General features: G+C 41.4%; 1 protein-coding gene across 1 annotated transcript in view; it reads right to left on the bottom strand.

Annotated features, from left to right (window-relative positions):
• LOC108787232 (P2X purinoceptor 7-like) overlaps window positions 1–12,545 on the bottom strand; it is a 37,425-nt gene that overhangs the window by 1,546 nt on the left and 23,334 nt on the right. The window contains exons 8-12 of the mRNA XM_018556730.1: window positions 11,078–11,171; window positions 9,689–9,754; window positions 8,598–8,720; window positions 5,458–5,562; window positions 521–1,045 (exon numbers count right to left, since the gene is read on the bottom strand). Of these exons, the coding sequence (XP_018412232.1) occupies window positions 521–1,045; window positions 5,458–5,562; window positions 8,598–8,720; window positions 9,689–9,754; window positions 11,078–11,171 (913 nt within the window). The remainder of the gene's footprint in view (window positions 1–520; window positions 1,046–5,457; window positions 5,563–8,597; window positions 8,721–9,688; window positions 9,755–11,077; window positions 11,172–12,545) is intronic.

Here is a 12,545-nt window from a genome sequence, read left to right as displayed (position 1 = left end):
ATATATCCCTTGCTGAGACCTCTATGCCTGGCCTGTATAAGCAGATATACTCACTGCGGACAATCCTCGTCAGATAGCTGAACTCGTCAATACCGATTCATTCAAAAGAGGTGTTTATTCTTTAACATCAGGGTTACAGCAGATGATAGGAACAGCAGATGAACGGTTATAGTATTGTGCGGTCAGAAAATGATGCCTTTCCTACGTACTGTGCAGATTATATATGTGTCCTGTTACATGTGGCTTGCTAGCTTTGGCCATGACACAGGAAGTACTGCACACAGGAAGAAGGAAGGGGCGTACACTAGGGGAAAATACATCGTCACATGAGGAATAATTACAGAAAAACATGTACATTACAACAAAAGGCCACTAGATGGCAGCATATAACTAACTATACAAACGTCCATAGGAAAATGATATGGACAAAACAATCTATATAAATTCTCATCTATATAAACTTTTATGACATATTCTATGCCCCATTGGGGCGGCACATCTGTTATTAAGGTAGCGTTGCCATAGGCTGCTGTTTCAGCAGAGGTTTCCTGGAGGTATTAGATGCGGACTGCCTTTTTGTGTCTTTATCTGCATGTTGCAAGGAGGTTTCAGATGCATCACCATTGAACGTGTTTTCTATTTCATGTTTACAACAGCTTGGTATCTTTGCAAAGTCCATCATATTCTTATTGCTCCCAAAGCGCCATTGGACATACTGATTTCGAGCGCACTCTGCTAGCTGTTTTTTGCCTATGGAATGCCTGTTTATCAGAGGATTGTTGTATTGCAGGATGTGCACCAGAGCCAGTCTCTGCAGGACCAGCTTCCTAAACATTTCCGAGTTTGTAATGCATTCCCCATTTTGATATCGGCAGCAGAGCTGATCTTCAAATGCATTTTCTGGAAGACATTTCAAACAACGACACCAGGAAGGAATTGCTGAGGATTTTTTAGCACTTCTTGGGTATAGAGGAAGTTCTTCCAGTCCATCAATTGCAGACAGTTCAAGCTGAGCAAGGACTATGTTATCAGTCTTTTTTCCTCTCTGAAATAGAAAGCATTGAAAAACATAGGTTAGCCACGGGACCACATATACTGTTTATATGTATGTATGTATGTATGTATGTATGTATGTATGTATGTGTGGTTTGCATTACAAATAATGTTCTTTTAGCATCTAAGGCCAAATACAAATTAAAAACAAAAAGTGTTTTTCACCAAATGCCCCTGACCTTTAGCCTGTCCTTAATCCATAAACTGAACCTGTCACAAACCTGGACAATTCAAACTGAGCCATTGGTGAAAAATTAGGAACCGCACCTCATAAATATCTTTATTATTGGGGAGCACTGAGCAGTGATACATTTCCTGAAGGGCAGTATAAAATTAAGGATACCTAGATTACAAAATGATATTATAGGCTACAAGAAATGGTGCTAGAATGAAAAATCAATTCCACCCACCTTTTACAGGGAAAGTTACCATTGTCATAAACATTTTATGGATCTACTGATCTTTTTGAATTTTTTTTTTTTTTTACTGAAAGCAACCTCTAACTATGCATTTTTCTAACATACAGCATGCTCAGTTTGAGTTGTCCAAGTTTAATTTAATATGATGGTAATATTTAACCCCTATACTCACCTCAAACTTATTATAAACCCTAACCTGTACCTCAACAGCTAAGCTTAACCTGTAAAGCAGAACTCCGAGTTTCCAGCCCTCTCCCCCTTAAAAAGAAAAAAATATGTATACTTTTTCCAAAAGGCTCTTGGCAAGTCTATTAATACGTATTATGGGTCCTTTTTTTTCTTCTTCAATGGTGAAAGTGGGCTGTCCTTAATATGCACTTAATGGTGCTCATGAAATGACGTGTAAGCACTGTTTATTGCAGTTTTCTCTCTGAGCTCAGGCTGTGTGATGACACTGGCCCAGGAGGGGGGTACATGACAGTCTGGGCTTAGAGGAAGGGGGCTGAATAATGCTGGCTGCTATTCAATTCGGAAGGCTGGCGACATCTAGTGGCTGAAAATATTACTGCCAGGAACAGCTTCAGATTGAAGGTGAACAAAAGCTGCTTTTTAATTTTTACTTTTACTGGGCTATGTATTTTTTTTTTTAGCTGGAATTGTGATTTATTTTTAAAACTTAAGATTAACCCTTAACCTAACCTCAGTCAATAAGCTAATTATAGTATGCAGTATTTCCAATTAATTGTTATAGCTTCAATCTACCTGTTAATTCTGCCAGGATGCCAGGAGATGGCAGGCTAATTGTAAGAGTCCAGGGCTTACTGCGCATGCGCCAAAGACGCGTCAGTGCGCCAACCCGCGCATGCTCAGAAGACCTGATGGAAAAAGGCAGTAAAATGCCCAGGAGGCGCAAAGGAAGTGACCTCACCCCTGATGGAAAAAGGCAGGAAAATGCCCAGGAGGCGCACAGGAAGTGACCTCAACCTGATGGAAAAAGGCGGGAAAATGCCCAGGAGGCACACAGGAAGTGACCTCAAACTTCAATCATCACTGCCCTATATAAGCCCAGCCCAGACACTGCCAAATTGCTGGATTATCTTCAGTCCCCCCTTGTTCCTGTGCTATTGTGTGATCTGTCTGAACTTGTTGTGACCTGGAAACCTATTTGACTACTCTTGATTGCTGCCTGCCATTGACCTCGGATTTGTACCTTGACCATTCTACTTCTGCCCCTTTTGTACTCAGCTGCCAGATTGTAACCGACCCCAGCTTGGATCTCGACCATTCTTCTGATTAACCATTGTGTACTTTGTTGTCAGAGTGGACTTGACCTCGGCTCGGATCTCGGACTAAGGCTTGCACGGTGCTCCGCACCCCTGGCACCCATGCCACTCGGTGTCCACCAAGTCTCTGTCTCCATCTCCAGAGACTTCAAGGACCCGAGGTGCAAGGGAGGCCTCCCCACTACTTCGGTCTCACCTCAGGTACGTGGCTCCCGTGACACTAATCCTTGAAGCTCCATGGGAAGTTTCAACTTTGATCCAGTATCAGTGTCATTGAGCTGGCGTTTGATGCACTGACATACAATGACATTATTCGTCTATCTTTTATTGCTGTTCCTATTTCAAAGCATTCTCCTCACTTTTTTCCAGGTGACGGGTGTCAGCCGGAACAGGAAATGAGGAGAAATCGCCCCAATAGTACACAGACTGTAATAAACATATCACAGCGCTTCGAAGCAATTCCCAGTCTATAAAATATATTTTGCTAGATTTTGAAATCCTCTCTTCGCGGCCAGCGAAGAGAGGACGGAGCCAGCATGCAGAGAGGTAGGTGCGGGGGAGACTTCGGGAGACTTCAAACATGTGCCTCCCTGCTGCCCCGAGGCCATGCCTTCGGTGGCCTTGTCGGAAATCCGGCCCTGCAGAGAGTGATTCCAGCATGGAGTGTGAAGTTAGGTTACTGTGTGGTTTGGCACAAAGACCTTTGGCATAGTATTGCAAACCAAGGTAATGGGACTATAGGAGCATATACTGTAGTTTATGGTGAGATGGGACTAAAGAAATCAAAAAACCCCGACCAAATCAGTGCGTAGCACAGTAAAGCCTTCTTAAAATAGAAGATAATCACATGTCTCATTATATAACATATCCCAAAAATAAGATAATTATTTCTCAATTCAGGACACTGGGCAGAGCCATGCAGTTCATTGCTTTACGCTTTATTGGCCAATTGCACATCCAGAATTGCTGTTGTATAGTGCAAATATAGCCCAATATTATAGAGCCATTTATTCCAAGCTGCATACAGCTATTTCAGGTTATTTGGCCATCATCACTGCAGTGTATGGAAGCCATGGCTTCTATAGAGTAGGGCCTTGGACCCAATGGAACAGTAAAACCATACAGGTTATGGTGAGAAGGGACTAAAACAATCAAAAATACCTCCAACCGAATCAGTGCGTAGCACAGAAAAGCCTTCTTCTGGATGTGCATCTGGCCAATGGAGCATAAAACAATGATTTGTATGGCTCTGACCACTGTCCAGAAATGAGAAAACGATCCTATTTGTGGGATATGGAATGGAATGAGACATGTAAATACCTTCTGTTTTAAGAAGGCTTTACTGTGCTAAACCAAGGAAATACAGATAATATTTCACAATACAATTATGTGGTTGTTTTATGGACATGCAGGGCCGGTCCTGCCACTAGGCAAACTAGGCAGCCACCTAGGGCGCAGCTTCAACCTCTCACCCACGGCTCCCCCCATCTATTTAAATTGCAAAATCCGATAGCAGGCTGGCTATTGCACCCGACTACTGAGCAGAGAAGCGGAACTGAGAGACAACTTTCTTTCTCAGGTCTGCTCCTTTGCTCACTGGGTGGGGTTTCAATAGCCAGCCTGCTATTGGCTTTTTAAAAATTAAAATAGCCAATAGCAGTCTGGCTATTGCTCCCGGCTGCTTACATCCACATGTCACCTGCGGAAGCTAGCCGTCAGGAGAAATGGGCCATGCGGTGATGGGATTTTGCCGTGGGAGGGGTGCTGATGGGTACAAGTAGCTGGTCTTTATATGAAGATTTTTCGGCGCTGAATGCCCTTATGTGCTATAACATTTATTGTGCCATGAAACAATAAGTGAGACCCTATAATCTATCACAATAAAAAAAAAAACACTTAACACTTTCCACTACCAATCACTTTGGTTGTATAAATTTCACACTTTTTGGTCACTAATATAAGATTGTATTGTTTCATGGCACAATAAATGTTATAGCACATAAGGGGATTCAGCGTCGCAAAATCTTCATATACATTTCTAAGGCTTTTCAGTCTGTTATTGTGGCAGCTTTATTTCCCATATTACTAACATCTTATCCACAAGCGCAGATTAACAGTTCCAAGTAGCTGGTCTTGCCTAGGGTGCAAAATAGTCTAGCACCAGCCTTGTGGACATGTGATCTTCGGCCCTCCAGTAAAGAACTGTTCCTTGTGAAGAAACCAGGAGATGGCTGGCTAATCCTTGCAGCTCCATGGGAAGTTTAGACTTTGAACAAATGTCAGTTATGGTGCCTATAAGTGTAATACCAAATACTTGATCATATACAGTATAAAAAGGAAGGTTATGGTATCATCCTATTTTTACTTTGTTGAAGAAACTCAGCCCTTATTCTTTGTTTTTTCTAAATGACACCACCGATTTGAATAACAAATATTAAAGCAAGTCATCATCGCGTAATAAACATAGTTTGTTTTTGTCATGAAAACGAAATATGGAACCTTTTTACATAGAGAGCATGAGCTGAACACCTGCAGTGTTTAAGATTTCATTAAATGAAATGTCTGTGTCACCATTTATTTTACTAAATGATTTAGGGTTGTAAATTGACAATAAAAAGGATATGACACCATTTACTTTGTACATACTATGACTGGTCAGCAGTACCAGACATGCTACAACAAGTTGGGTCCATTTCACTTACCTTAACCTTTTTACCTTTAGTCACTTGTAAGCTTTTCTTTATTTTTTTATCCACCATTATTATGTCCTCTTGATCCACAAAGGACACAAACTTGAGTTCCTGGCATGACAAAAAAAAACAGAGGAAAAAACAAAAATTATTATAAAATTGTTTTGTTAAATATTTTTTTGAATTATTTTTCCAATATATACCCAGTATAAACATACTGACATTATTGACATTATTGTTAAGAGACCACCATATAATATTCCGCTAGTATTAAAACCATTCTTCCCTTTTAGGGTCTCAGCTAAAGCAAAGCAAAAAAAAAAAGAAAGAAGCATAAGAGGAAAAAAAAAGCAACCTAAAACCATCCCAACCCTTATGGCCATGCCTCTTATTCTCTATACGCACATAGCAGCACTATCAAATTTTATCCATGATTCCATGTCACCAGAAATTGTGGGTACCTATCCTGTGATTGAGCTACTAACTCTTCTACCCTTCTCAATAAATAATTATAAAATTACAAGATTTGCATTACATTATGCTTTATGAACAATGACAAAAGAACAGCTCAGGAGATGGTCAAAAGAACACAAAAAAATCCTGACAGGATACATAACAAGAACACAACTAACTATTCAATAGATCTATAATATACCCTAAAGTTACATGGTAATCTGTGTTTATTATGATATATTCAATTATATATTGTTGAACTATATATCCCTTTCTGTTTGTTACAGGAATTATGTCACTAGGATATTTCCAGATGCAAGTAAAATACATCAAGGAGTATAAATCTGAATAAGATTCAATATACAGAAAACAAAGTGGGTTACATTTTATATTTTACATTTCTGTTTTGGCCTAGATGCAAAGTCATATGATTCGCTTTAGGTTTGAGTGCAAAACGAAGTGTTGAAAAAAAGTTAGGTTCTGAAGTATTTATTTTATTGAAACTGTATATTCAGTTGCCAGGATCCTGGAGATGGTATTTTTCAGCACTAGAAGGGTTGGTCGTCTAAAGCATTCAAATAAAGGGTTAAATTTACATTAAGGAGGTTAGTGTTAGGGTTCAGCTGGCCATACACTAGTGTGGATGGGGGAAATCTGTCAGATTCCCACAAAATTGACTAAACACAACATCGTGGATAGGAGAGTCCCACAGCCTGCTGCAGTCAAACTTTGGCCAACAATTTTCCACCTGGCTCCTTCAATTTTCAGATCAAAAGATGCGTGGTGAGATGGGGGGAAGGCTGCCAACAGGGCTACCCACGGAATTAATTTTGGCCAGCTTATCAAGAACCATCTAAAGCTGTGTATTTCTGTGTGTATGGTCGGATTTATAGGGAGCTGTAATGTGAAGGTTAGTGTACGAGTTTAGGCAAGTGTAAGGGTTGGTGTTAGGGTTACAAGGAGGTATAGTGTGAGTGTTAATGCTGGGGGAAAGGTTAATGTTAGGACTACAGAGAGGGTTAGTGTAAGGCTAGTGTTAGGGTTGGGGTTATGGGGGGGTTTGTGTGAGGGTCAGCGTAAGGGTTATGGGGAGGGCTAGAGTTAGGAGAGTTAGGGTTACTGTGAAGGTTAGTGTTAAAGTTACAGAGAAAGTTGGTTTGAGATTTAGTATTTGGGTTACAGCGTGGGTTACTGTTAGTTTTACAGGGACAGTTAGTACAATTGTTAGTGTTAGAGTTACAGGGAGTGTGTGAGGGACAGAGGAAAGGTTTATGTTAGAATTACATAGATTACAAGTAGGTTCTCATGGACACCCCTGTAGCCCTATATCAGCCCTTTGATCTCTGGATAAATGGTCCCTAGTTTCCTAGTTTCCCACCCCTTTGTTCTTTAAACTGAATTTATCCACAACTGATTTTACTTTACTGACATGAGACTGAGAATGATACAGCTCATTTAGACAGTCTTTCAATTCATTGGATGCTTTTGTTACTCTAAATGTCATTTACTGTGCATATTGTGAAATTGTAGAACGTTAACTGTAAAGGTGGAATTTGTTAAATAAACTATTTGGAAAAATAAGAATTACAGAGATTAGGGTTAGTGTGAGAGAGCCTTCTGCACTGAAAACTACTAGCACTGCATTCCCACTGCAGCATTGCACTTCCAGTGCTGAAAGCTACTTAAAGGAGAACTATGGGGTAAGTGTTTTTCCCCATGGTTCTCCTCAGGGTGACGGGAGGACATAAACTAGTGCCCTCCCGTGACCCAAAGCTCAGTATACCGTGAGCTACAGCTCGCGGTATACTGCGACCACCGCAGCCGGGACGGATACCGACATTACTGTCGAGATCCACCCAGCTGCATGATTGACAGCTGGCTCTGCCTGTGTAGAGGCAGAGCCAGCTGTACCCGTCCCCTCCCCCGTTCGTTGCTCCAGTCAGCGCTGGATGATCGGACAGGGGAGGGGGGGCAATCCCTGCAGGGAGCCGTGAGTGACAGTCACGGCTCTCTGCAGGGACAGGATCGAGAAGTGAGCGAGCGACAGTATGTGTTCACTCACTTCCCGATCTATTGAGCTGACCTGTGACAGTTTCATTGTCATACGGCGGCTCGAACTATGAGGATGAGTGATTTTCACTCACCTCATAGTTCTACTTTAACCAATTATGTACATTAGTAATGGATATACAGCCTATTGGCATCGATAAAATAAACCTAAAATTATATTTTTATTCTTGTTTGGTTTAAATAAATGAAAATCATAGTGAGGGGCTTGCCTCAGGAGGCATCTCATTGGGGGGAAGCCACAGTGTCCCAGGTTGCTAAGATTTCTTAGCAATCTGTAACACTTGATGCGGCTTCCCGCCCAGCTCACTTATGTCACTGGTAGCCACATGCTGAGTGGCACGCGCTAACTTTGTATCCCCAGGAGCTTCTGGCAACCAGTGACATCAGGGAGCTGGGTGGAATGTTGAACAGAGCCTCTGACAGCTTGGTCTGCCCCCCTCCCAAAGCGACATACCAGGAGAAGCACCTGCAACCTCAGCCTCACCCATACCAACTGACAAATCAGGGACAGCAAACCCCCACCCCCAACGAAAGCCTCAGACAGCACATACTATAGGGACAGCCCTGATCATAGCAGTACATGAAAATAACATTCTAGCATGTCTGAGACAAATACAAAATCATGTTACCGTTAGAATACAGGGCCCGGGGATCTCCTCATACTTCTCCTTATCAAAGTATCTCTGACCCGATGTAGTGCTGCAGCACCTTTTGCAGTACAGGCTGATAATAAAATCAATCACTACTTTTGCCTAAATGAATGATCAATAGATTAATAAATGAACACTGTTATCAATACTCCTTTTTTTTTTAAATAAAACATTAACATATAAAAACAGCACAATACAGTCTGGAGAAATCATAAAATAAACATATAGGGATTACCAAGATGGAGTAGAAATTATGAACCAAAGTGAATGCCAACAACAACTTATAACAAATGATTAAAGTAGAACCAAAGCCAAAACCTTTTGATTTTTACAGAAAGGGAAAGGGCTAGAACCTCTGTCAAGCTGTTATTGTTGTCTGTGTTTTATGGAGTTTTCCTTCACGTTTTGTTGTGTCCCAGATACAGGAGCTGAGAACAACCTATTTGACACTTTTATCAGTGCAGTGGAGAAGGGTTTGAACCTCTGCCCGTTTTTTGTTTCCACATGTGCTCTGATGAAGAGATATTTTTACCTCTTGTTGTGTCACCATACAGGAAGTGGTGGGAAATTTCCTAATAATGGAAAGATAAAGCACTAAAACCTAACAGAAACTCTGAACAATACCTATTCGAAGAGTGCAGTTCCTTTTTAATGTAGAACAGCAGCCAAAACCTTTTTATTTTTATTTTTGGGTAAAGTAAGTGAGACTTATAACCCCTGTTAGCTTTTTTTGCCAACTGTGTTCCATTGGGGAGATTTCCCTCCATTTCCTGCCCAATAGGCACAACAGGAAGTGAGAAGAAATCCCTCCAAATTGGGGGAAATTCCTGGTGGTCAGCAGGGGTCACCAGAACTAGTGTCCCTATTTGGAAGATTTCTCATCTATTCCTATTCTAGTAACTACCCAAAATTTGGGATTTTCATTCATTTTCAGTGATAAAGGTCATCAGGACAAAAAAACCTGACAGGTGTTCTCATCCCTCTCCACTCTATCCACAACTAAAAAAGGTTTTGGTTGAGTCTGCTATTATACTACTACAAACAGATGTTTCAGTTGAAATACAACTCACCAATCCAAAGTAAGAAAGATAGGAACCGATGAACATCACCAATTCCAACCAACTAAACTGGCCTCCCTAGAATGGGATGATTTGAACAGCAGTAAATAAGAGAACACATACTACATGACATTTTACTATAACATACACAATACTGTATATAGCAATGTATAGTATATGATATTGTTCCTGATTCAATGTATAAAAAAACTGCATCTTTCTAACAGAAGACTACAAAACATGACACTGAAATGATGTGTAATACATTTTATAAGACATATTTATTACAGGTACCAACTCTGTTCTGCAATACCTGTGCAGAATGTTTAAGCTGACCAATGCTTAAGATGACCAAAGCCTCATGCACATAGGCGCCTGGGGCCAAACAATGTAAAAATCGTTTGCTGCATGCAGGCGCCCATAAAAAAATCAATGGCTGTACGTGCTCATATACGCCACTGTTGCGTAAACACATATATGCGCATGGACGTAAAACCCCCAGACAGTCTGCATTTGGGGTTGTACGTCTGCACAGATGTGCATGTGAATGAAAGTATCTGCATAGAGTTGTATGCAGCACCTACAGTAGGGTTCCCACGTGGGAAAATATACCTCATATCTACACCGTACAGCTCCAGGTGCCTGTGTGCATGAGGCTTGCTGCTCACTGTTATGTATTCTTTAAAAATGACTAAATGTATTTTTAGTACAACCAGCATCAGTACCTGAATTGGACTTGGTATAATCCTCCTGTAATCCCTGTAGCGGGTCACTAAGCCCTGCGTCCAGCGGGTCACTAAGCTCTGCGTCCAGCGGGCCACTAAGCCCTGCGCCCAGTGGGCCACTAAGCCCTGCGTCCAGCGGGCCACTAAGCCCAGAGTCCAGCGGGCCACTGAGTCAGACTGATGTGACTGGCTCAGTGTCCTCTGTACAGCACTGTTGTATACGTCAGAGCTATATAAATGTATAATAATAGTGTGTGACCGTGGAGGGACATTAGAGTGTAAGCTCCTCTGTACAGAGACTGATGTGACTAGCTCAGTGTTCTCTGTACAGCACTGTGGTATATGTCAGAGCTATATAAATGTATAGTAATAACAGTGTGACTTGCTCTGTGTGGCAGCAGTGGAAGGGGCCCCAACATTTCTGATGGCTGCCCTGGTTCTTTCATATGGTTGTCTGGGTCAACCCCCTTTCCCCCAGTCTAATGAAATGACAAATACAAAAAACATTCTGCTGACAGTAAAATGAACTTTGAAGCGTAGATCATAGCACGCATCGGCTTCATTAGGTTAGTGATAGACTCGTGCAAACAAATTTGAAATATTTTACATAAACAAAAATTAAAAATTTCTAAAGACTTTTAGAATTAAATTAAATTATTAGAAATGAAAGCATTACTGTGCCATAGACTTGAATGTCAAATCGTATTCCATATGCCTTTATAAGAGTCCTCAGGTCGCTTTGGTTCGGCATCTTGTAGTGCTTGGCAAATCTGTAGATACAAAAGAATTAGGGCTGGTAATGATTAAAATTTTCGTGTTCGATCAATCGAAATTTTTTTTAATCGATTAATTTTGATTAATTATAACGCACATACAGATCCCACTACATTGGCCTATACACATACAGCACAGCAATGAAGTAATAAAATGAACTAGGATCACACTAATCCAGCACGTTATTAATCTCACGTACCCCACTCAATATGGCCGCCGCTTGAGTGGGGCAACTCAGAACAATAACGTGCTGGATTAGTGTGATCCTAGTTAATTTTATTACTTTATTGCTGTGCTGCATGTGTATAGCCCAATGCCTTTGCTGGCGCTCGTGCAGAAAAGTACTCACCGGCCCAAGTGGCTCCGTCACGGACATCGACGTCACCGGACTCCTCCCCCCTTCCCTTCGTTAGCTGTCACGGACATCGACGTCACCGGACTCCTCCCCCTTCCCTTCGTTAGCCAACGGAGCCACTTGGGGAAGGGGGAGGAGTTCGGTGACGTCGATGTCCGTGACGTCACTGAATCTCCGACGGGACTCCCGGAAGCCGGCGCAGAGGTGAGTGTTTTCATTTTTGATCAAAATTATTTTAATCGATCAAAAAGTTTAACGATTAATCAAGAAATTAATTGTTAATTTCCGCAGCCCTAAAAAGAATAGTTCTATTTTTAAACCAATGGTAAGAGAACTCTGACTATGGGCCAGTATCAGCCTTCGCTATCGGGACATTTTCACAAGTACAAGTACTTGTGAAACAGATTGTAGCTCATCGATGTTAATGAGCAAACACGCATAAAACGTTAAAACGTGCAAAAACACAGCAAACGCGCATTTTCAAGCGTTTCCTATTTAGTCTGTGGGGCCAACATTAGCTGTAATATGCCCAAAAAAAGCTCCTGTACTTTTTCCAGCGACAGGCCTTATGCTTATTGCGACAAAAGATTCAGATTTGAAAAGGGCCATAGAAATGAATGGGATTTTTTTTTGGGGGGGGGTGTATTTTTTAATTCTTTATTTATCAAATTCAGGGGAAAGGGAACCAGAGGGAAGATTTAGAAGAATAGGCAAGAAATAGGAGTAGGACCGCAAAGAAAAAGGAAACCCTTGTCTAGGAACAGGAGACATCTTCCCTGTTACACCCCTTCAAAACAGTGCCCTGTAATCAGAAGAGTCAGCAAACACGTCCCAGTGGAGAGGGGGGGGGGGTTGTTGTATTTTTTGAGTGTTTTTTTAGGGCAGAAAAATCCCTACAAAATGCTCAGTGTGAAGCAGGCCTCAAGGAAGAAGAGGGTGACAAGGACGTCTAACATCTCTTGACTGAACCTAAGACACCTGAAACAGGGATGTATAAATGTATATATTTTTTTTA

The sequence above is a fragment of the Nanorana parkeri genome, unplaced genomic scaffold, assembly GCF_000935625.1.
Source record: "Nanorana parkeri isolate BGI_ZX_2015 unplaced genomic scaffold, ASM93562v1 scaffold13, whole genome shotgun sequence".
NCBI lineage: Eukaryota > Metazoa > Chordata > Amphibia > Anura > Dicroglossidae > Nanorana > Nanorana parkeri.
The sequence above is the reverse complement of the archived record's forward strand: the minus strand, read 5'-3'. Positions and strand labels throughout refer to the sequence as shown.